This window comes from Aulonocara sp. 'chitande type north' Nkhata Bay, linkage group LG23, assembly GCF_057382095.1.
Source record: "Aulonocara sp. 'chitande type north' Nkhata Bay isolate Kocher_YH1m ecotype deep benthic linkage group LG23, A_spYH_male_GT1.1, whole genome shotgun sequence".
Classification (NCBI taxonomy): domain Eukaryota; kingdom Metazoa; phylum Chordata; class Actinopteri; order Cichliformes; family Cichlidae; genus Aulonocara; species Aulonocara sp. 'chitande type north' Nkhata Bay.
This window is the reverse complement of record NC_141365.1, coordinates 45,749,203-45,775,019: the sequence shown is the minus strand read 5'-3', so window position 1 is coordinate 45,775,019 and position 25,817 is coordinate 45,749,203. Positions and strand designations below refer to the sequence as shown.

Sequence of the window (25,817 nt, the reverse complement as noted above, 5' to 3'; positions counted from 1 at the left end):
AACACAGACGATGCGACACAGAGACTAAATACACATGAGGGATGATCAAGTTCCAAACATTAAAACTGACAAACCTGCAGGGGGGATTGGCTGTTCCAAACCTGAAATATTATTTCTGGGCAGCTCAGATGAGACCCCTGACTGTATGGGTGCGGGATTTGTCTGAAACTCAGTGGCTAAACATTGAGAAGACAATGTGCGAAAGATCATTGGAATCCCTGCTTTGTTCTAACATTTCAATTAAAAATGTGCATATGGGGGAACGGACGAGGGTCACACTAAAGATTTGGCGTAGAATCAAACAATCATTTGGTCTTCCAAAAGAAATTTCAATTCTATCAAGGCTCTCCTCCCTGCAGGGTTTTTCTCCTATTGTGGAAGACTCTGGCTTCAGAGCATGGTCAAATAGCGGGCTTCATAAACTTTGTCATGTTGTGAGGAATGGGCACCTGAGCTCATTTGAACAGTTGAGGTCAGTTTCGGCTTCCTTCTTCTGACTTTTTTAGATTTCTGCAGCTAAGAAGCTTTTTGACAAAACATAAAGAATGGAGGCAAGTTTTGGAGCCCTCACCCATTGAGGAAATATTTCTAAAAACATTTCAAAGTAATTCCTCCCCAAAATTAATCAGTCATTTTTATAACGCATTTATGAGTTTCAATACAAATGCAACTTTGGATATTAAGGCAAGGTGGGAAGCTGAGACTGCCACTCAAATCTCAGAGGACACCTGGGAAGAGGTGTTCGGTGAAGCCCATCTGGTGACTAATTCTGGGCTGTGGAGAGAATTTAAATGGAAGGTAGTCATGAGATATTTTAGAACCCCAGAGATAATTGCCAAAATGAAGCCTACAAATCCTGACACCTGCTGGCGAAATTGTGGTACTTCTTTAGGAACCCACTCACATATATTCTGGTCATGCCCAAAAATCTGCTCACTTTGGAATGACATATTTAAAGTTCTCAGTACAGTTTTCCAACAACCATTAACAAAAGACCAACAGTTAGTCATTTTAGGAGTCTTACCAAAGGGTTTTGCGGGAAACAATAAAACGTATCTCTTAAGAATCTTACAGCAGCACTAAAGTGTATCACTATTAAATGGCTGAATCTTGACCCACCTTCATATAATATGTGGATTGATAAAGCAAGAGAAATTTACCAGATGGAGGAAATAACATCTGCTCTGCGGATTCAGAGAGAATTGTTTACTGAGCGTTGGCGACCCATACATGCTTTACTGTTTCAATAATTTAGCATAGGTCTGTTTCGTTTTGTTCATTTACGGCTAAGTTTGTCACAAGTTATTTAATATTACATAAAGTTTTTGTTTTGTTTTCTTTTTGTTATGTTGTTGTCTGTTTGTTTGTTTGTTTGCTTGGGTTTTGTTTTGTGCTTCCTAATTGCAGTTCTTATTTTAATCTACATTTCTGCATTGCAGTTCCTGTAACTGTCCTACTTGTGAACATCGACAAGTACAAGTTGCAATGTTGTAAATTATAATAAAAATTGAGTTAAAAAAAAAAGAATATTAAAGTCGTACATTTCTCATAAAAACAGGAAAAAAGCTTGAAAAAGTCGTGTTTTTCCTTCCAGGAACCACATGGCTTCACTTTTAAAGGTGAAGTGTGAAAGAAATGGACATATTTGAAGTCCAACACCTTTTTCCAGTCACATTATTAAAGCAGACAAACTACAAGCTCATTTTGACAAACTGAGGCTCAAACTGAGCCACAGCTGAACCAGCATCCCTGTACAGCAGACACTTACAGCGCTTGGCTGCTTCCATTGGACCCTCTGCACAGAGCTTCAGTTTCCTCTTCTGGTCCCAAAGTGCAGAACAACAAGGTTTCAAACAGCTTCGTTCCAGCAGCATCAGCCACAGACATGCAGAGAGAATCCTTTGGTTGTGTTGTGCGTTTGCATATCTGCTGTGTTGCTTTGTGAGGATGGATCATCTCCTGCAGCTCCAGATAAACAAGCTGGACCTGAACCTGGTAGCTTCACTTAGAAGACACTTGTGACGGGAACGTGTGAGAAGTTTTGTGCAGACAAGTTTGGATTTAGAGTGTGGGACGAGCTCTCCACAGTCTTTGTGGAGATCCACATTCTGCATACTGCCTGTGAGAAGCTGCAGACATTTGTCCTCCAAATCCACTGAGCAGCTGCTCGTGGTGGTATTAGCTTCATGTGTGCGTGTTAGCATGAAGCCTCGGTCACACTCTGCTGTGGACACGGTCACGGACAGCTGGACGCCTGATGGACGAGTCGTCCTTCCTGTTAAACTTCTTTGAGCATGAGAAGAGCATGAGAAGCTCAGTGGACACTGTTCAGGGTTTTAACTCTCGCTTTCACTTCAGCTTCACCAACAACAGCACAAGCAGAGCAGCCCACTGCCTGCATGGCTGGGACAGCGCCCCCTGGTGACTGTAAACCACTACAACATGTAGACGGCCGTCTGCAGGCTGGATGTAGCACCACCGCAGAGACATGCTGCAGCTCTGTTTAGTTACCCAGCTGACAGCAGAGGCTGTAGTTTACTGTTACCAACATGGAAACTGAAGCTTCACCAGCTGGAGCTACAGAGCTGGAGAACAAAGGAGACTGAGAGGCCAGAATGATGTGGGAGGAAACATCAAGAGCCTGTTTGAAAGGAGACACATGTGGATGCTGTGCCAGTCTGTGGTCTGTCAGAAGTCAGCTGAGTCACACTGCAAGAAGCTGCAGAATCTCAGAGGAGGAGATTTGGAAGTGTTTGTGGGACAAACTGGACTCAAAGAAAGAAGATGTTTGTGAAGTCTTTGGTGGAGGTGAGCAGTGTGAAGCAGAACACATGCAGATGAATCAGGAGGTCAGCATCAGTGTCTCCTTGTGGTGGACGGTAAAAGAATCAGAGCCAACGCTCCCGTCCACCCTCGGCATGAAGCAGTGCTGTTTCTGAAACAGGAGGACAAGTCCAGAGAAGACAGAGGAAGCAAAGATGAGGGTGGGACAGGACAGCAGGACTTCCTTCACACCTGCAGCTCCATCACACTGCTGTAGCTCCTCTTCATCACACATGTACCTGCAGCCTGTCTTCGAGTCCAGGAGTCACCTCCACACAGTGTAGAAGCCTCCTGTGCAGACCATGGAGTCCAGCCTCTGTCAGGGAAGTCGGCACTAAAGCCTGAAAGACTTCAATCTGTCTCTGCTCCACCCGAGAAAGACCAGCACCGTACTTGTTGTGCATTCAAGGAGGGAACATCAGCACTGCATCGTGGGAACAACACCGCAGGAACAAAGACACAGCACGGCCGATGAAGGACGAGGACAAAGGAAAGGTGAGTGAGAAGACCTGGTGGTGTGGACGGACCTGCAGGGGCTCCAAGACTGAGGAACAGAGACGTCCATGTACCAGCTGAGGATGCTGCAGTGATCCAGGGAGCTCGGTCCAATCTGAGGCCGTGTGAACTACGTGGACCACAGTTTCTTCACAGACTTCAGCCACGTGAACATCTGGAGATCCAACAGTGTACGAGCTGTGAGCCATCAGCTGTTTCTCTCATCAGCTGCTGTAATGAGAGCTGCTGGAATCATCTCGAGCAGCAGGAAATCACTGATGTTGTTTCTAACCAAAGATATGGGACTGAGCTCCGCTGAGCTCCTTCTACTTTCATCCAGATAGAAACTGCTACAGTCTGCTGATTATTGCTTTGCCTCCATCACACGAGCTCTTTATCCTGTTCTTCACTCTCATTGGTTCTTTGTCTGCTTGTTTTTACAACAGTAGTCTTCTGATTGGTCAAAGAAGACAATCAGCTGTGACTAAATGTAGCTCCTACAGCAGTGATGGGAATAACTACTGAAGCTAATCCAGTATCAAAGCTCAGGAATCAGCAGCTCCCACCTCGTTTTCTTTCAACAACTATTTTTAGCTGCTGTGTTTTTGTCTTTCTGCAGACCTCAGACATCCTGCTGCTCTGGACAACTTTTTCATTCTTTTTTTAATCATTCTTTTGCTTTTCTTTTATTATTATGTTATATGTATTAATATGTGAAACACTTATTCTTTGTGTTTTTGCTTTACTTCCTGTCAAACTGCTTTAATAAAATCTGCTGCAGTCTAAACTGTGGACGTTCCCTTTTTAACCCTTTGTGAAACAATAAAGGTTTAAATCTGAGTATTCATCTATGTTAGTGTTTAATGGGTCTGATAGGTTGCTTTTAGGGGGTGGGTTTTTATAATCGATTTATCGATTAAAATCGATTCTGGCTTGGATAACGTAAAATCGATTAATTAAAATCCTGAATCTATTTTTTAATATAAATTTATTTTGCTTGAAATTCCAGAATTTCTGGTGAAATCTCACAAAATCTCAACAACAGCTAAGACAGTAAATGAGAGCAGGAACACGGATTCTGCACAAAGACTTAAACACACAGCGCGACCCGCGAATCAGAATCAGTGAGATGTCGCTTTTCTCACCTGATGACACGGACACGGTCGGGGTTGAAAGCCGACAGCTCGCTGATTCTGATGTTTCAGCGGCTCCGAGCTTTGTGTTTAACCTGTTTGAACCTGCTTAGCTATACCATACCGTCACTGCCATTATATTATGCTGCTATTCATACTGTCATTATAGTAATGCTGCTATCCTGCATATATCTTACTTACTATTGTTTGAATACTTGCGATTGTTTTATTGTACTTTTTATATTTTACATTTATATTTATTATTGAATCTTGCACCAAGGGAGTGGCACTCCAATTTCGTTGTACTCTGTACAATGACAATAAAGGCTATTCTATTCTATTCTATTACGTCCTTTTTACACTGATTCTAAAGCTGTTAGTTTTATCTCTCTCCAAACAATATTGACTGAACCAGCAGCAAAAGAAGATCCAAACTACGCTTCACATAAACATCGTCATGAACTCACTCTGACTTTTGCTGTTTTGCTTCCACCAGGATAAAATCACACTTCATGCACAGCTCTCTCTCTCTCTCTCTCTGTACTTCAAAAACAGTTTCCCGTCTAAAAATCTGTTTTCTGCATTATTCGCTTGCTTGTTACGCACAAGTCTACCGTTGTTTACAGCGCTGTCGGCCGCTGTTTTTTTTCCTTTTACTTACTTTCGAAAAGAAAGCCTCATTTCTGCCGTTCAATACTGAACAAATTTAAACTTTTTAAAATTATGCAAAACTGCAAAACGCTGTGTTTGTAATAAAAACGGTGTAACTTTGCTCTGCTTCACTTCAGCAGCATCAGGTAATGTTTATGTGTTTTTGATCTACTGCAGAATATTTTTATAAAATCCCAGGAAAATCAGCTTCATGTTTTTCTGTGTTTTATCTTCAGCTACTTTGACACAAAGGCCTCTGCTGTGATGCTCACACCTTTGATAAAGTCTCGAAAGTGCCAGCTTCCCTTTTATAGATACAAAAATATGTAAATATACTGATCTGAATTATAATATTTCTGACTGTCTGAGGCAACATTTCCCAGATTCCAATCGAATTGAATCGAATCGATTCTACAAATCAGTGACGATACCCAGCCCTACTTTGAATTGTGTTACACAAAAATAAGCAAAGTTTTCACGTTGTTCAGGCAGAATCGAGCGTTGAAGAATGAATTCACACGTCAATAAACATTTTCATCAGCACAAGCAGGACAATGAAAGCAGGAAATACCCCAAACTGCCATTTCTCATTCTACAACTTCAACAACTGCACATGAATTATACTTCATACACAGACCCACAGTCTCTGATTGCTCTGAAATCTCACTGACAGCCAATAGAAATAAAGAAAAGTCCAGACTGACAGTCTCTGTGGGGTTAGGCAGTGAACTGCTCACGCTGCGTTAAAGTGCATCACAAACTACTGGAATTGGATCCAACTTTGTGAAGCAGATTTCTTCTCAGCTGCTGTTTTGAACATTTCCTCATGAACTGTATTAAACTCTGTAAATGAACTGAGAACTATTTCTACATTTGAAACTATGGATTCATTTTCCCGTTCACTTCTGTACGTTAGTGTATGAATGAATGTTAGACTGGGCTCCATGGAAACACTTGGACTGGTCTCAGCTGCCTTCTTTCTGTAGTCCTTTCTCTTCTCCAGCTTCTGTTTGAAATCCTCTCACAGAGCCTGAAACCTGCTTTGCTGTCATGTTTGGGCCTGTGTTCCTCTGCTTTAACACAAACCTCACCACAGCAGCTGTGTGGGTCGTCTCTGTAGCAGCCAGATCAGCTTCTGATACATGAACATCATCACAGCTCCTAACTTCACCTTTATTAGCTTTGACATTCATGTCTTTCTTTTCTCTGTCTGTTTCCACACAAGCTCAAAGTCTCTGCAGCCTGTTTTTATCTGCTATCATCAGATCTCCAACAGCCTCATTCACATCCCTCACACACTCTACAGCCTCACCAGTACTGACTTCATCTTCACTGACTGATGGAGCACAACATGAACCTGTGGAGGCTGAAAAGCTGTCCTGTCAAACATCTCCCCATCACCACTCCACTTCTGTCAGCCTTTAAATGAACCCTGCTCAAGTCTGTCACTTCTATTTGGAGCCAAGAGGAAAAACTGTTGTTCAGTCATTTGGAAAGACACAACATTTCTGAAAGCACTCAAACTTCTTCACATTTGTCTTCAGACACATCCTGAACATTTAGGAACTAAAGAACGTTTCAAATATCAAAGATCTGAAATATAGAAAAACAACAACAGCTGCAGTCAGTGAACTCACCTCAGAGTCTCCAGTCGACAGTTTGGACTCTCCAGTCCAGCACACAGAAGCTTCACTGCTGAATCCTGTAGCTTGTTCTTACTCATGTCCAGTTCTGTCAGATGGGAGGGGATGGACTTCAGGGCCGAGGCCACAACTTCACAGTGAGTCTCTGAGAGTCGACACTGAGTCAGTCTGAGATTACAGAAAATACAAAATGTGTTATTATAAAAGCAGAAAGTCTGCATTATAAACACAGACTGAATGTATATGAAGACAAAACAGAGTGAGGTCATAATCTGATGAACATCTGCTCTTCACATCTGTGCTTCAGCTCCTCTTACTGTGTTTGACATGACACAACGATTGAGTCTCTCTCAGACCTGCAGACTTTTAATGAGAATCTTTGTTTGGCTTTAATCTGCAGATGAAGGAGGAAGATGGTGTCACATTTAGGCTTCCATAATGTCCACAGTCTGTCAGTGAGATCTGATCCAGAGTCAGAGTGAAGACACACATGTGGACTGTTTCCTGTCTTGAATCCAGAACATTTTGAATGAGCTCAGCTCAGTGAAGAGTTCCAGCTGGAAAGACGATCTCTGTTTGCTACCTGCTGCTGTCAGGTACGACTGTTCACGTCCACACTCAGGAAAAATCTGCTGACTGTCACCAAACGGAGCAGAAATCTCATCACTGGACAATAATGATGAATGAACTCAGAGCTGCTGATATCACATCTGATTTCAGGGGAACAAAACTAAAAAGGGACAAATAGAAACAACCATCATGACTCTGTTTGACCTTCAGATCAGAAACTATGGTTCAGAACAGCAGCAGGATTTCAGGGGAACTAAACACAGAAATGATTGGCTCGTTTTAGCTTTCTGAGCCATTAGTCTGCAGGTTTATCACTAGTTGGCAGAAACAGACTTGTATTAATGTTCAGCGCTTCAGTGTTTATGACTCCAGATCCAGGTGACAGCAAGTCAAAATGATGTTACCTGTCTGTGTCCAGCAGCAGCCTTTGAATATTGTTATAAACTCACATGGATCAGTTTGTCTTTGATTGGTTTGTAAAGTTCAAATTCATTTATATTCATCAACTCTAAATGAAAAATGTTTTTCTTCTTCTATGTTTATTATTAGAGTAACAAATTCTTATAGTTTCCTGTTGTTGAGAATTTCAGTGTAAAACCACTCGACCTGTGCATCACTGCACACTGTGAAAGTATTACTGCAGTTTAATCTATAATCCTAATCAGTGTGTTTACTGGACTGTAGTCAGACCTCCGTTATACCAAAGGAAACACTGAACGTCTTCAAAGTCACAATAAATTTATAATAAATGCTAATAAATACTGGAGTGTTAGAAAAGATGCTTCCAGCGTGTTTGTCTTTGATAGGGTTTATTCTGTTCGTCTACAGTCTGACCACTTGGGGGCGCTTTTGTCTCTTTTGCTCTGAGCCTTGGGTTTATTCAAACTGATTTTAATAAACTATTTTCTGCAAGTTGAAGCTTCATCTCCATCTCCAGTGGTTGTTGCATATTTTATGACTATATTAGTAACAGTCAGAGAGTTTAGAGTAAATTAGATCTTCACGTTTGATTTTTGACACAACATAAATGGTGAGCCAGTGTCAGAGGAAGTGACAGCATCCACCGAGGACCGGGGGGAGTGGGAGGACTGGGGGACCAGGCCAACAAAAAGGTGATCACTGATACAGGTCAGCAAACATTTGCTCATTTGGTGTCTTAGAGCAGACTCCGCCCAGCTTTGTCGTCCATGGTTGCTCTTTCAAAGGAATCTAGTTACATATTATTTTACTTAATGATCTACTGACACCACTGACTATGCAGGACAACCCCACGTCTGGAGCCAGTGCACATGTGCACAGTCTGTAAATTTATCCAAGTCACACAAGCATTTTGAAATAAGTCCTAATCAGTCCAAGAAAAACAGTCTTGAAGGGTCTGGATGGACTCGCTGACCACACCAGAACCAGCACTGAGGTTTAGTTCTCTTTAAGACAGATTTCATGATGGGAACCAAATAAAACACATTTCAGTCAAACATGCCACAGAGAGCTCTACAGAAAGATTTATTAGGTTCCTTGATGGAGCCATAACAAACGTCAGCGAGCGACCTCCCAACTGTACATTGATTAAAATGACAAAATAAACTGGGAGCGTCTGGTGTGACGTTACTGTGGTCTGAGTGGCGACTTCCACATTCGCCCTCAGTTGAACGTACACATCAGTAACAAGGATCTGTGGAAACTCTCTTGGTAAGTAAAAAGGATGCAGGGAGGCGGATCGAAGTTCAGTCTCAGCCGTGATTCCCTCACCACCACTTTATCACCAGCTCTCATTATTTTAAAGACAGAGACCCTCACACTGGGCTTCACTAGTTACTGCTGGGTCTCTGTTATACAGAAGGCCCATGCCACATTAAGGAAAAAATAATGTCCTTAATTTCAACATTAAAGGTGAAAATGACTTTGAGAATAAAGAAGAAATGTGGAGATTTGCTGTTTCAGGACAAAGTGCCACAGCTGCTGTACTCTCTGAGTCAGTGAAACTTCAGCAGTGGTGTTAGCTAAAGAAGGGAAATGATTCCTGTTACACATCCATGTGTTATATAAACACAGTGTGGTGAAAAGTATAAAGATGCTGAAAGGATGGTGCAGAAAGCTGAAAAACACAAATCTGGAAGATTTGTACAAAATCAAATGTCTTGTAATGGACGGATGCGAGGTTATCGATGGTTCCACCTTCGTACAATAAAGAGGATGGATGCTGCAAAACTGGATGATGAAATATTGGTTCAGCACTTTGTTTGAAAGCGCTTTATAAATAAAGTCATTATCATAAGACGGTGGATCACTTTGTTTCACTAACTCATCTAAACAAAGCGTTTTGTAGAGGGGACAGCAAACCTGGCAGTTTGTCTTGAAACATCAAATCTCCACATTTCAACTTTTTTTCTCCAAATACAATTTTGACTTTAACCTCGACTTTATCTTAAAATGATCGTGAATATTTTTCTTACCGTTGTAACCCATATTTGAGTATGGCTTAACTAGAATACACCAGAATAAAAGAATCATTAATCTAAGCAGCACACTTCATTTGTAATGAATAAACCATAGGTGCAGCAGTTAAGGAGTTAACTGTTCTGGTTTAGACACGTGCTACTCTAGGCCAATGAGCTGCTGAAACGTGGTACAGGCTCCGCCTGCCGCCCCTGCCTAGGAGGACATAGATTTTTCTTTTCTCTCTTCCGCTCGCGAACCTTCCATGAGCAAGCTAGTGAGGAAACGAGACACGGCGATTTACTGAGACGAGTCGAGAAAGGTCGGGAGTTAGAGACGACGCCATTTCATCGGTCGTGCGCCATCTCGCGCTGCTCCGTCTTTCTAATTCTGAGATCGGTCAGGTTTTTTTTTCCTTTTGTTTGGTTTTTTTTGTTTCTTTGGTTTGTATCTTCCTGGTGCATTCCAACGGATCCTGAGATTGATGGCGAGCCAACCCCGTTGAAGGACCAAATGACTTTGTTCTGTCCTGCACATCAGAGTGTGGTAGGCCAGATGCAACAAAACAGAGACACACCACGCCATTTTGTACTCGTAGTCCCCTTTTTTCACACACATCCCCCTGGACTCACGGGCGGGTTGTTTTAAGGACACGTTTTACGGACTCTGTACATTCCATGAATGTGGACAAAAGTGAGTGTGAGCGGTAGGAAATAACCCTCCAGCTGATTAACTGTTGCTATTTGTAAACGAAGTCTGTGAAAATGCAAATAAGTGTTAACATTTATATGCTGATGATTGACATTGTGGTTCATTGTTAGATGTGAACTGTACCTCTAGAAAGGGTGCACCCAGGTAAGATTTTTTTTTTTTGTTTTCATCGAGTGATCACTGTGATTTTGCCAAAAGGTATTATTGAGAGAGTACCGGTACCGAAAGGGAATAATTTCATTTGTAAGTGTTTTGTGTGTTTGTCATAATGTCCTGTTATTTCTAATTGAAAAGAAAAATACAATTCTGGCTATTTTTTCAAAACTCGCGGTTGTCTGAGTCTCATTCAGTTCGCCTCTCCTGTACGTAGCCGAACCTACTGGTCCAAATCTTTGAGCTCTTTGGTGTCAAAATTGGGTGACATACTCTTGTTTTGATCTGGGAGTAGTTGAGACACGCACATAAGTGTTACACCGTGGTCCTAAAACTCGGCCTTACTCCGTTTCCATCGAAGCAATAAGGTCAGCTTTCTTGTGCTCCACGGTAAACCTGTTCACCGTGGAGAAATCACGCTGAAGAACTCGGCAAGTAAGGCCCCTGTGAGCTCCACATCTCCAGCGTCGGGTCCCAAAAGAATAAAAGTGACTCTCGACTATACTGGCGAACCTGAAGATCTCCACAGAGCTCTCACTAAGTGGCAAGTCAGCATCCAGGTGAGGAGGATGGCTGTGAAACCAAAACGAGCCAGAATGACTCAACAATCCACTTTAAGAAAAACAAACACACAAATCACTCTGGCCCACTCACTGCTGCTACACGTCACCAACCACCAGGGATGATGATGATGATGCTGGCATCAAGTAATCAAAGCTCAGCTTCTCGTCTGGTGATGATTTCTGATCATTTCTATGATGATCGTACCAAATAATGCAGATACGACGTGATCACGCCCAACACTCTGCCAACGGGCACAGACTGACCTCTTCCTGCTGTGAGTCGTCCCTGTCAGAGCCTCGTCCTTGTGACTTGGTGATGCTGTGGTGTGTTCGTGACCTCACACGCTGTTTGTGGGACTTTTGTTGTAAAGGGGCGGAGTCACGAGTGGTGACAGTATAAAAATAATGACCTGCAGTGACCTTTGACTCTAATTTTGGATGTATGCTGGCACACTGCTGTCCATCTCAGCTCTTTAGTACAGAGGAAAGAAAAACTAAAGAACTGAAGCACATATGCTGATGGTGATGATGTCACAGATAATGTGATTGTTCACACGTTCAATAATTAGTTGGAAAAATTAAGAAAGTGCAATCAGAGCCCAGATAAAGACAATAACATCAGACAGAAAGAGCAGTGATCAGAAGCACAAACAGAGGCTGCTTTGGACCATTTTCACTGTTTCACACAGTTTCACTTTACTACAAACATGTTCTTTGTAAAGTCTCACTTCAGTCTTCTCTCCTAAGGAGCAATGCTAACAGACCAACAGCAGCACAGACATGAGCAACAGTCTCATTACTGTCTGCTGCACCGTGTTAACACGACCAGGCGGAAACAGCACACAGATAAAACATGTCAGACTGCAAACTCAGCGTAAGACTAAAAACCGACGACGTGGTGAAAAGCTCACAGTTACACACCCACATACATGTGAAGGTGCACTCTCCTACCAAGGTCTCTGCCAGAATAATACAAACGTAGTGTTCTGATTAAAAACAAAACATTTTTAAAAGCATGAAAACAACTCTTCACTGTGAACACAAAATAAAGCAGAATTTATTACTGTGTGACTGAGTAACTAAACTATCACTAATTGATAATATTAATGATCACATCTGGACTCACCGAGCCTTTCTGAAGTTCCTCACAGCTGCAATCAGTCGACGTTGTCCCTCTGCTGTTGTGTTGTACTTCTGCAGGTCCAACTCATCCAGAACCTCCTCTGACATCTGCAGCATGAAGGCCAGAGCTAAGCAGTGGATCTCAGAGAGTTCCTTCTCTGATTTGTTCTCTGACTTCAGGAACTCTTGGATCTCCTGATGTACTGAGAGGTCGTTCATCTCCATCAGACAGTGGAAGATGTTGATGCTTCTGTCAGGAGAGGATTTTGTCTTCCTTTCTTTTAGATTCTTGATGACTCTCTGGATGGTTTCTGGACTGTTCTCTGTCTGACCCAGCAGACCTCCTAAGAGTCTCTGGTTGGACTCCAGACAGAGGCCATGAAGGAAGCGAACAAACAGGTCCAGGTGGCCATTTTTACTCTGGAGGGATTTTATTAGTGTTTCCATCAAAAAATTGTCCAGAGATGACTCTTTGTATTTTTTTCCCAGGAAGTCCTTCAGCACCTCTGACTTCCTGTTGGTGAAACAGTGGAACATGTAGACTGCAGCCAGAAACTCCTGGATGCTCAGATGAACAAAGCAGTAGACTGGTTTCTGGAAGATCACACACTCTCTTTTGAAGATCTCTGTACAAACTCCTGAGTACACCGAGGCCTCTGTCACATCCAGACCACACTGCTCCAGGTCTTCTTGGTAGAACATGATGTTTCCTTTCTCCAGATGTTCAAACGCCAGCCTCCCCAGCTTCAGAAGAACTTCCCTGTCAGCCTCCGTCAGCTCCTGTGGACTCGTCTCATGTCCCTCGTGGTACTTGTTCTTCTTCCTCTTTGTCTGAACCAGCAGGAAGTGTGAGTACATGTCAGTCAGGGTCTTGGGCAGCTCTCCTCTCTGCTCTGTAGTCAACATGTGCTCCAGAACTGTAGCAGTGATCCAGCAGAAGACTGGGATTCTACACATGATGTGGAGGCTCCTGGATGTCTTCATGTGGGAGATGATTCTGCTGGACAGCTCTTCATCACTGAATCTCCTCCTGAAGTACTCCTCCTTCTGGGCGTCAGTGAAGCCTCGTACTTCTGTTAGCCTGTCAACACACGTAGGAGGGATCTGATTGGCCGCTGCAGGTCGGGACGTTATCCAGACGAGAGCCGAGGGAAGCAGATTCCCCTGGATGAGGTTTGTCAGCAGCTGGCTGACTGATGACTTCTGTGTGACATCAGACAGCAGCTTCCTGTTGGTGAAATCCAATGAAAGTCTGCTTTCATCCAGGCCGTCAAAGATGAACAAAAGCTGAGAGACAGCCAGCTTCTCTGCTGTGACCTTCTGTAGTGTTGGATGGAAAACATGGAGCAGCTCCAGAAGACTGTACTGCTCCTCTCTGATCAGGTTCAGCTCCCTGAATGAAAGCAGAACCACCACACTGACATGTTGGTTCTCCAAGCCCTCTGCCCAGTCCAGAGTGAACTTCTGCACTGAGAAGGTTTTTCCAACACCAGCCACGCCGTTGGTCAGAACCACTCTGATGGGTCTCTGTTGGTCAGGTAAGGCTTTAAAGATGTCCTGGCACCTGATTGGAGTGTCATGGAGGGCGTCCATCTTGGAAGCTGTCTCCAGCTGCCTCACCTCATGTTGGCTATGAACCTCTTCACTCTGTCCCTCTGTGATGTAGAGCTCAGTGTAGATCCTGTTGAGGAGGGTTCTACTTCCTGTTTCATCACGTCCTTCAGTCACACGTTCACATCTCCTCCTCAGATTGATCTTATGTTCATCTAAAACCTCCTGCAGACCAACATCTGCTGAAAGAAAAACAGAAAGAAAACTCTTCAATGTCTGAACAACAACAAGAAGTCCAGTTTTCAGAAATGAGTCCATCAGCAGACAGATGTTCAGTCTTACTTTGTACACAGCTGCTCTGACTGGCTGTCTGCAGTCCAGCTCTGCTTCTGGATCTTTCTCCACACTGGGGACAGGACCAGTCTCCTGATGAAGCAGACTGGTCCCAGTATGAGGAGATGCACTGTCTGCAGAACCAGTGTCCACAGCTGGTAGAGACTGGATCCTTCAGGACGTCCTGACACAAAGCACAGCAGGACAGCTGCTCCTCCTCACAGACACCACTCCTCTTCCTCTTCCTCCCTCTGTGAACACATTTCTTTATCACTAAAATCATTGACTGTCAGTGACAAACATCCAGATTTGATGACACTGTGCAGAAGCTCTGATGGTCACAGAGAAAAGTCAAAGTGGAGAAACTTGTGTTTGAGTTCAGAATCCAAGTTTCCTTTGCTGTTCCTGCCTGTCTTATTAAACACAGAGTGATCAGCCTACAAACTCCACAGTAAAAGCCTTCATCACAGAGCTGATTATGTCCTTCACTGGATGTACTGGAAGTTTGGGATCCATCACTCTGAACTGACCTTTGACCTCCTCTAAAAACTGTGGTGGAGCAGCGGTGTCACATTCAGAGCTTTCAGCTTTATTTTGAAAGAGTTCAGTCATCAGGAAGTGAACTTCTGGGTTCTGATTTCCTTTCTATTATTTTACAGAAGTGACGAAGAAGAACTAAAAGCTTTGAAATGATCTGAGTGATATTTTTGAACATTGCCACCAAATTGAGTTCAGCCTCCAGCAGTAACTTGGTTTCATGATGCCTCCCTGATGATGTGATGTTTGATTACAAACCTGTTTATGTGTTAGACATTAATCACATGAACACAGGCAGAAAAAAGAAGCCAATGAAACAAATGACAGAAACGTGTTCATTCACTGCCATGATCCATATTTTCTATGTACAGATGTTTGTAAAGAACACGTGTGCAGCGCTTTGTTCTGAGTATCTGCTGTCAGCACACAGTGCAGCAATAACTACAACCACACGTTTCTGTAGATCCTGAACATCAGCCTGGAGGAATCTGACCTCAGGTCTGCACACAGAGGAGCTTCACCTCTGGGATGATGCTGGCTTCAGCTCCTTCTACAATCAGGCAGAAGCTTCTGCACCATCAGGACACAAACAGAGAGGAGCTTCTATCCTCAGACCATCCAAGTCCTAAATCAGAACATGCTCCCCTCATAGCATCACCATCAGGGTTTAAACAGGACCTTACATCATGTTCTTGTCTCACTGTCATATTTCAGATCATACCTGATTCATTATGACGTCACACGCTGCTACACTGATCCTGCTGCTTCATTACTGCTGATATTACTCTGCTCACTCTGTTCAGTTACTCTGTTTACATCACTTTGCTCATTTACTTTGTTCTGCTTGCACTGCTCTGTCAGTACATGCTGTGCTAATGTGGCACAAAGCACTTTAACATTACATCTGCACAATGTTTCATTATTTCATTTAATGATTGTTTCTAATGTTTTGTCCAGTCACAGGAGCAGCTCAGCACATTTCACTGTGTTGTACGTGTATGACGATGCCTGTGACAAATAAACAGCCTCGGACTCTTCAATCTTCTGCATTTCTTTGGAGATCAGCTCAGTGGCCTGTTGAGACCATCTTTCTATTTCTGATGACTCAGTTCAGATTATTATCCTGATACTTTCTTTTAAAATGTGATGAAATCATTTATCTGATGTTCTGACACAAATACACCAAAACAATCCCAAACAGCACAAACCACCACGTTACACACAGTGTAATAAAAATACAGGCAACTACAAATAAAAACACTTTAAAAATATAAACTAAAATTACAAAGTGGTCACAGAATTTCAAACACCCGTAAATGAGTCAGCAGCTCTCTTACATGGTCAGCTGAGCTCCATGATTGAAGAACATTGTTGCTGCAGGTTCATGACTGAAGACTGGAGGAAGTATGTCTTTGGACCAGTCACTCCTCACAGACACACAGCTGGATGCTGGAGACTGTGACCTCTGACCTCTGCAAACACAACCACATTGCATTCATTTCACATCAATTAGTACACCACAAAAGGCATGCAAGAAACACAGTATGAAGGCAAACTTCTGGCGTCAATAACATTCAACAGGTCAGGTGGAAACTTTTCTCAGATTTGATTCATGTTTTTATAGAACGATCCAGCTAAAAAAAATATACCATTAGGTCAGGGGTCAGCAACCTTCAGGACCCAAAGAGCCATTTGGAGCCAGTTTCCACGCAAAAGAAAACACTGGGAGCCACAAATACTTTTTGACATCTAGAATGAAAATAACACTGTATATACTGTTTTTTACCTTTATGCTTTGTGTGAACAACTAAGGTGTGTTGCTTATGAAATCCATGAAGTGCTACAGAGAAAATTACATGTTATTTATGTAATGAACACATTTGAACTCTTAAAGAAATATAACCAAAGGAAAGACACCCAGCTGAACTAAAATGATGTAGCAAACAAAAGCTGCTGTGAGCCGCCACCCTTATATCTCCTTTGGGCTTTTGGAGCCTTGAGCTGACTTTTAAAAAATAATTGGAAAAAAAGCTCGATGCTGCTGAAAGATGAAAAATAGATATTTGCAAAATTCTGCCTAAATATGTATTTTACCTGGTTAATGTGTGTGGCGGGGCGTGGTCTGCAGTGGCGAGGTGGACGCACCTGAGCGGCAATCACGCCTCGCCGCCTTAACGTCTGTGCTGTTGTGTTGGTGTGTGTCGGGCTGTGAGCTGCAAAGCTACAGCCGGCTGTGTGCGTACAGCAACCGTGTGTGAAAAGTGGTCAATAAAGAGAAGCTGAAAAGCGTGTTCATGCAAACATCGTCGGGTCTGCCGTGATATGTTTACAACGGGACTTCTGCTCCTGAACCTCTGCGCACAGCGTCTGCAGGTCGGGGCTGTACGAAGTCACTTTCATCTTTACAGGACTGTAAGCTGTCGTCTGTGAGGCGTGAGCGGTGTTTGTTTTTAACATAGTTCACGGTGGAGAACAGCTGCTGACATAATGTGGATCCGAAGATCCATAATTGGCCTACCTGGGGCTGAAAGTCTCGATAAATGCAGGCGTTTCGGCGGGTACACCGGCTTCTGCGAGTGTGACGCTTATTTGAACGATCAAAAAATAATAAAATATAATTTTCTTTTTATATTTCAATATCACAATAATCTTCCAATTTAGAACTACAAGTTAAAAAAGAACATAAATAAAATACACTTCAGCTAAATACTTCTAATTTATTTTCCCAAACCACGAGGAGCCGCACTGTAAGGACTAAAGAGCCGCAGGTTGCCGACCCCTGCATTAGTGTTAGTCAATGTTGCAACTGAACTGAAAAACAAAAGATTTTGGTCAGGTCCAAAGAAACAAAGTCACTATTAATACAACACAACCCCCCCAAAAAGAGCCATGTAGACCCCGGGCTCTATGGGTCTTGTGCTCGGAGCTTGTTCCTGTGCTGCCATGATTAGTGCCTCTGTGCTGTCTTTCAGTCCAGCTTTGTTCAGCCACTGGTAGGATTTCTGGATGTCAGCCACTTCCTCTGCCTGCTGGTGGTGCAAACTGTGTTGTTCTGAGTTTCATTGGACGTCTTTGTCCAAAGCACCAGACAAAGGGCAAAGTAGATGCATTTGCATCAGCAGGAAAATACACCCCAAACTAGCATCATCATTATACAACTTTAACAACTGCCACTAAATGATACTTCATACACAGACCAGTGTTAGGTTAAGTTATGATGTCACTGGCAGAACATTTATAGAAACAACCTTTGAACTCTGAGTCAGCAGCTCTCTTACATGGTCAGCTGAGCTCCATGATTGAAGAACATTGTTGCTGCAGGTTCATGACTGAAGTGTGGAGGAACTTTTTCTTTGGACCAGTCACTCCTCACAGACACACAGCTGGATGCTGGAGACTGTGACCTCTGACCTCTGCAAACACAAACATCAATAACTGATCAGTTCTCTCTGACAGCCATATGATCAGCTGATCCCTCTGTGATATTGGTAAATGGTAAATGGCCTGTATTTATATAGCGCTTTACTCGTCCCTAAGGACCCCAAAGCGCTTTACATATCCAGTCATCCACCCATTCACACACACATTCACACACTGGTGATGGCAAGCTACAATGTAACCACAGCCACCCTGGGGCGCACTGACAGAGGCGAGGCTGCCGGACACTGGCGCCACCGGGCCCTCTGACCACCACCAGTAGGCAACGGGTGAAGTGTCTTGCCCAAGGACACAACGACCGAGACTGTCCAAGCCGGGGCTCGAACCGGCAACCTTCCGATTACAAGGCGAACTCCCAACTCTTGAGCCACGATTGTGTCTGCCTCATAACGCTGACAGGTCAGCCAATCATCAGCGGTTTTTTCTGTCTCTGAATGAACTCAGTTTGTTCTCAGCTCTTCTCTCTGATTCTGCTGCACTGACTTCACTTAAACTTACAGAGTTCAGATCTTAGCAAGAAAACAAGTCAATAAAAATCAAACTCAGATCAAACAGTTTGAACCAATCACAGATCAATGATTCTGTCATGGTTATGTTGAAATGACTAATAAAGTTAGTAGTGTTCTTACATTATTGCTGCAGGTCCATGACTGTAAGGTGGAGGTGTTTGTGTAACCCCGTCACTCCTCACAGACACACAGCTGGATGCTGCTCCGTCCTCTTCCTCCATCTTCTTGATGTCAGGGTGGAGTTAGTCTGAGAGGTAAACACACACACTCAGAGGTGCTGTTGTACTGGAAGCATCACACTGACGGCTTTCTAATGTTGGAGCTTTGGCCCTAAAGTCCAAACCAGTTATTTTAGAGGCTCAAAGTCTTTAAAAAACACCAAAACCATCACATTATTTAATAAGTACATGATCAGGTGGATGAAGGAACTCAGTGTGTTTGGGATCATCATCATGGTGAGGAGCCCACATGTTACGGCTCCTTTGGAGAGAAGCTGAGGATCACTGCAGGAAGTGAGCTCATGAAACCAAACTGCTGTTTGTGAGCAGGATGACTCTGTTATTGGACCTGCTCTGTGTTCTACATATGATCAATACTTCAAATATCTGTAAACATCTCATCTTATATTTGTTGCACTTGGTGACATCTGTCTTTAAAAATAGATTTTTAATGTCACTGAGAGTTCTTTTCTACCTTTATTGATTTATTTTGGAATAAATTAAATATAAAGGTGCCAAAAACTGCCTGCAGCTTCTGCTCTGTGACAGGAAACTACTGTCAGGCTCAAAATGACTTCAGATTATTCATCACAGAGTGTTTATAGATCACAGGACACGTTACAGTTTTACAGCCTCACGGACATAAAACTCTTAAAGTTTGTTTCTGAAGGGATTTTCAGATCAGACCTGATGTTTCTGCCTACAGCCTGTTTACCGATATAATCAATATCAGACATCAGAGCAACAGAAACCTCGGTGATCAGGACGCCGGCACTGAGAACAGGAAGTGGCTCAAACGTCGCACTTTCATAAAGTCAGCCTGAACTCCACTCACAGAGTTTCTGTCGCCATTTTAGTTTTAAAACCCGTCGTGATAAGGGCGGGTCTTACTGTGAACCTGCGCGCTCATTGGCTAATAACTTGAGATTGACAAGTCGTTATCCAATGAGCGCGCGGCTTCTCCCAACATAAAGTAGTTTCCTTTGAAAAACCAAAGTCTGATTATTTTTGCCTCCACTGACGGAGCCTGTTGTTCCCGCCACAGAGACACAGTAATGTCAGAGCGGTGTTAACACTCACCTGCCTCAGCACAGCTCTCACTCTCCTCCTGCTCTCTCAGCTAAACTCACTTCCTCTCTACTTACAGGAAACCAGCGCTCAGAGGAGCCGACCGGCCTCACGTTTCACCCACAGACACGAACAGCGTGGAATTATTTTATGTCATAAGAAGAAACATATTCATGTTAACACTCACCTGCCTCAGCTCCACCTTCCTCCTCCTGCTGCTCTGAACGGAGGATCAACACTTTCACTTTCACTGCTCCTCCCTAAACACAGATGCTGGGACTTGTAGTTTTTACCTTGTGTGATATTTATGGCTGTGACACTAAATCACAGCATGAAAACTTCCTGCAAACATGTCACAGGCGATAAAAGTTTCACATTAAAGGTGAAGTTATTTTTCTGTCTCATGTTCAATAAACAGTGAGCTGGGAAAACTGAAGAACAGACTTCAGACGTTCCCTGCAGAGTTTCTGCTGCTCGGTCGTCTGCATGTTGCTGAGACTGAGCTGATGATGAAGCTGTGACGGGTTTATGGCACGTTTGGTTGTGGAGAAGAGTTTTACTGCCGGTGCAGGTGAAATGATCAGAGGTTACAGCCTCTGGTTAAAGTGGAGGCAGCGATCAGGACGGCTGAGCAGCAGAGGTCTCGAGGGTCCTAAAGTGTAAAAGCATCAGAATCAGAATCAGAAAGGGTTTTATTGCCAAATGTTGAGCAGGTTTACAACATTAGGAAATTGCTGCGGTGCTTCAGTGCAAACATACTGCCATAAATTACGCTTAAATAGACATGAAAATAAAAATAAGAATAAGAATTAAAAGTGCTAAGTAGATAGATATATACATGATATATACATGAGTGCAGGTGGTGATCAGTGCCAAACATGGAATGATGCAGTGAACACAGCGTAGGGTGTTAGTGGTGGGAACAGTCATACGGTTATTGTTCATGAGTCCAACAGCAGAGGGGAAGAAACTGTTCTTATGGCGAGAGGTTCTGGTGCGAATGGACCGGAGCCTCCTGCCTGAGGGGAGCAGGTCAAACAGACTGTGTCCAGGGTGAGAAGGCTGAGATCCGAGCTGCACGCCCCAGTGTCCTGGAGGTGTACAGGTCCTGCAGAGATGGGAGTCTGCAGCCAATCACCTTGTCAGCAGAGCGCACAACACGCTGCAGTCTCTGTTTGTCCCTGATAGTGGCTCCAGCGTACCACACGGTGATGGAGGAGGTGAGGATGGACTCGATGATTGCAGTGTAGAATTGCATCATCGTCCGTGTTGGCAGGTTGAATTTCTTCAGCTGCCTCAGGAAGTACATCCTCTGCTGGGCTTTCTTAATGACGGAGGTGATGGTGGGCTCCCACTTCAGGTCCTGGGTGATGGTGGTCCCCAGGAAGCGGAATGAGTCCACAGAGGTGATGGGGGTGTCAGTCAGGATGATGGGGGGGAGTGGAGCTGTGTGCGTCCTGAAGTCCACAATAATCTCCACTGTCTTCTGGGCATTCAGCACCAGGTTGTTGTGGCTGCACCAGGACACCAGACGTTCAACCTCCCTCCTGTAGGCAGACTCATCCCCGTCCGAGATGAGTCCAATAACGGTGGTGTCATCAGTGTTAGTAACACAAAGATCACAGAATGGGATCATCCACACAACACTAACATCTAAATCCACGGCAGGAACTCTTCCAGTGTCCTGAAAAATCTGTGTGCACGATGCTGAGATTAAAATCTGTCTGCTCATCTTAATGCAATATTTACTAAAGTCTGGTAGAAGTTTTACTGATTTCCAGTCCACTTAGCAGACGTGTGGATAGGTGGTGGGTTGTAGAGCAGACTGAAAGCTTTAAGTTCATCCTCTGATTAAAAACTCAGACCCACAGATACAGGAAGTATAACGCTGGTGTAAGAAAGGAAACAGCAACACGGCAGCCATCTTTTTCCTCCCATGATGACCAGTGTCCCAGCAGAAGCTGGGGTTTGTTAGATCCTGTTCGATCCAGAGAAAACAGGCTAAAAGAGTCGATCAGGGGGGATCATGGTTTTATTATGTGCTCGTTATGATTGAAGCTCTGGTTGTGTGTTAGAGACAGAACCTGCAGATTCCTCCACTCTGCCTCCTCCTCTGCAGGAATCAGCCTCTTGGCTGGTTTTATTCACCAACGTGAATAAAATCATCAAACTAATCCAAGTTCATTGTGAAATGCCTGAAAATGGAGGAATAAATCTGTCAGTTACCGTATAAAGTTTGAGTTTGTCAGTGTTTTACACGGAGACGGTCGTCAGATGTTGAATGTTTAGCATGAAAGTTCCACATCTGGAGAAACCTTCAAGATTAAAGCCAGTGAAAAGTGAAGAGTTTCTGCAGCAGCCGCACTTCCTGCAAATCTGTTCTTTCAAAATAAAGTGAAAAGTCTAAAATTATATTCACGACAGGTTTAAAGGTGAAGGTGGTCACATGGTTTTAGTGGAATGCCTACGTGGGCGCGTCTGAGTGATTTTGATTCAGATTCGTGCAGCGTGGAGCAGTAAACACTTGTTTTTGTTCATCTGGACTCATGAATGATTCCAGTTAGCACATTTCCAGCCAATGAAACGTAACTACAGATGAAGACAAACACATTTAAGCTGCCTGACTCTCGAGTGTGGGTGCATGTTCCCATTTTCAGTCTGTTTTAGTTTTCAGTTTAGAGGAACGCTGCAAACTCACAAAAACTTCTTTCTTGTGAGGTTTTGTTGTCAGACTGATAAAAGCAGCAGCAGCTGGTGTTTGATGAGCAGACGTGTGTTTCCTGTTCTGTAATAATCAGCTTGTTACCATCACATAATGAACTCAGCCGTGACCAATGAGGCCGTCCTTGTGCGGTTCTCTGGCGCTGATTCTGACTGTGACCTTCACCTCTGCAGGGTCGCCTCTGCTCGTGGCTGAGCTCGTGTTTGTCAGGCTGACAAAATAAAAGCTTCTTCATTTCTGTGGCTGAAGAGGAGTCTGCTCTTCTTCACCAACAGGAAGTGAAACATTTCTCACTGATTCTGAAATCTTCACTTGTCTCACAAATTCACAGTAACACACACACACGGTTGTGTTTTCATATCCTTGTGGGGATATCTATTTGACATCATGCTCTCCTCAGCCTTTTACTCTAACCATTAAGACTGAATGCCTAACCCTGACCTGACTGTCCCTGACACTAAAACCACATTCTGAGTCTCAAAAATGTCTTCAAACTTGTGGGGACGGGCATTTTGGTCCCCACAAAGACATGTAAACATGCACACACACAGGTATTAATGACCTCACAGGTTCATGTTTGGGGCTTTTAGCATCTTTGTGTGTCGGTCAGATTTAATTCACTCTTGTTTTGAGGTTTTGTGCCTTTTTGTTTCATTCTTTGTGCGTTTATTTTCTCTTTAAGCCTTTCAGGACTCGTGCTGTTGGCTTTTTCCTGGTGTGTTATTAGTATTTTTCATTTCTAAACTTATTCTAAAAGAAGGACCGATGGAACATTGATGTGAAAATAAACATGATCATTTAATGTTTTTGTCAATCACAGTGTTGGGACTAACGCGTTATTAAGTAACGTGTTACAGTAACTACGTTATTATTGTGGTAACGAGCACGGTAACTAGTTATTATGCTAAAATCAGGAACGCGTTACTCGTTACTGGGATTTAGATAGGCTCGTTACTCGTTACTCCGTGTGGTGGCTGTCGCGGAGCTTCCACAGATTCAGTAACATTAGCAAGTGGTGGAGGCCAGCAGGTGGATGAGGGAAAGGGGAGGCAGGAGGAGAAGAGACCCGAGGCAGCCGCCGGTCCAAGTGTGAACTGAACTTCAGGTAAGAAGTTATGACCTGCAGTCTCTCTGGGTCAGATATGAACCAAGTTTAGGTGGAGTTTATTTTTGTTATTCTGACTTTTTCCGTACTGCATACTAGCTAGCATGATGGAGTTTCTATACAGCTGGGTGGGTGCTATGAAGTTAATGATGTTGAACTTTATTTCGTTCATAAGTTATTAGAATTGCCAACCGTCTCATCTGGTATTCAGAGAAAATATTACGCGTTTCTTATTGAGGTGAAAAGGAACAGTTAGTCCCGTAATTCAGCTACAATGAAAAAGGCACAAAGCTGGATTTATTCTGTGTCTTTGCTGCACAGCTGCCTCTTCTTCTTTCATTCTCTCCCCTCTCTCTCCCGTTTCTACTTCAATCATGAAAACTGATCAATGATCAGCTGATCGTCTCTCTTGTTTGTTTATCGCCCACTTTGCATCAGAAAGAGGAAACCAGCGGAGTTCACGTTAAACAACAGCAGCACGTTTAAGCTTGATCAGCTGTTAGAATTTATTTCATATTAATTTCTAGTATCAGCTGATGTTTGCTGGAGCCACAGCTGCAAAAAAACTGCTGGTCATGATGTCGGTTTGGTTATGTGGTGAGAGGGAAACATGAAGATGAAACCAGGAGATGTCCTTACTGAATCATCAGAGCTGTGATGGAGAAACAGGTTTACCTTTTAGGTGACATGAATGAGTTGAAGGGAAGTTATGAACTGTTTCTGAGAGACAAATAACACCAGGATCCTTTTTTAGGTAGCTGACAGCTGGTAACTGTGCAGGGGCGGGTCTAGCAAAGTTTTGCCAGGGGGGCCAGGTAGGGCATTAACAGGGAAAGGGGGGCACAAAGAAATACTTTTCTTTCTTATTCTCATTTAAAATGTCTCGCTTTTAAAAAATCATTATCTGAATCTTACAACAAACGATTGATAGATTGATGCATATACACCATCAAGACAGTGAGCATCACTGTCACAACAGCGTTTGTTTTCATTCAAAGGCTTTAGGATTTTTGCTATAATGGTGGGCCGGTCTCTAGTCACAATGCCCGGGCTGATTTTTTTGTCCCAGTCCAGCCCTGTATGCAGCTCATCTGCAGTCTGGTGTTACCTACATCTTCCTATTCAGAAGGCAGAATTTCCGAGTTCTGAGTACAATTGACAGCACCACGACTGCAGTTCTTGTGTTGGATGTAAAAGGCGCACATGAGGCTGTGACGTAGGCTAGAATCATGGTGGCGGTCAACGGCGGTCCAGGCGTGGGATTTCTCTCGTGGAAATATGCACCTTATCTTTTCCTTTCTATTGGTAGGTGGCACAGTGCACTTGTGGCAGGTAAGCAAGCTAGAAGACTGGCAAAGTTATGGAAGCAACACATTAACAAGAGAATTCTGAGTAAAACCAAAGTTACTTTCCCTAGTAACTAGTTACTTTGAAAGTAACGAGTAACTTGAAGTAACTGAGTTACTTTTGATAGAAGTAACTAGTAATGTAACTAAGTTACTAATTTAAAGTAACTTACCCAACACTGGTCAGTCATTAAAAATAAATTCTGGTCTTTCATTTTGCTGCTGCATTGTTCACAGAAACACATATTTTCCTGTTTCTTTCTGTTTGTGTGTTTCTGCTTTTGCCTGTTTAGAGCTGCTGAGCAGGAAAACCCAGACGAACAAAAACCTCTTTTAAGTAAATGTTTGAGTCACTTTGGGTCTGAAATGTAAAAATCTGCAGACTGAAACAGATTTGAAGGCATCACAGGAACAGCCTCACATTCAAAACATGAAAGAGAGGACTTTTATTTTGAAACACTCAGGAAATGACAGAGGGAAAGTTTTTTAATTAAAACAAATTATTAGTTTATACAACCACCAAAACTATGATGATCCTCCTTCTCCCTAAGATGGCAAACTGAAACACAAGTTTCCTTGTGGCTCAGGAAACTAACCACTCCAAGTTGGTGACTTTTGGAGATTTCTTTTCCTGGATGATTGAGAATGCATCAAGACGAACACAAAAGGAAGTTCACCGCTTTTAGCAGC

At 43.2% G+C, this 25,817-nt stretch overlaps 3 protein-coding genes across 3 annotated transcripts in view; all 3 read right to left on the bottom strand.

Moving 5' to 3' along the window:
* Positions 1-10,886, bottom strand: part of LOC147302776 (ribonuclease inhibitor-like) — a 71,533-nt gene extending 60,647 nt beyond the window's left edge. The window contains exons 1-2 of the mRNA XM_086282112.1: positions 10,843-10,886; positions 6,785-6,913 (exon numbers count right to left, since the gene is read on the bottom strand). Of these exons, the coding sequence (XP_086138238.1) occupies positions 6,785-6,913; positions 10,843-10,886 (173 nt within the window). The remainder of the gene's footprint in view (positions 1-6,784; positions 6,914-10,842) is intronic.
* Positions 1-25,817, bottom strand: part of LOC147302771 (ribonuclease inhibitor-like) — a 192,669-nt gene that overhangs the window by 114,909 nt on the left and 51,943 nt on the right. The gene's annotated exons all lie outside the window — the stretch shown is intronic.
* Positions 10,943-14,467, bottom strand: LOC147302775 (protein NLRC3-like). The gene is made up of 3 exons (XM_086284441.1): positions 14,194-14,467; positions 12,305-14,093; positions 10,943-11,188 (listed from the first exon to the last, which is right to left on the bottom strand). The coding sequence occupies exons 1-3, from the start codon at positions 14,465-14,467 to the stop codon at positions 10,957-10,959; spliced, it is 2,295 nt and encodes a 764-aa protein (XP_086140567.1). The 3' UTR covers positions 10,943-10,956.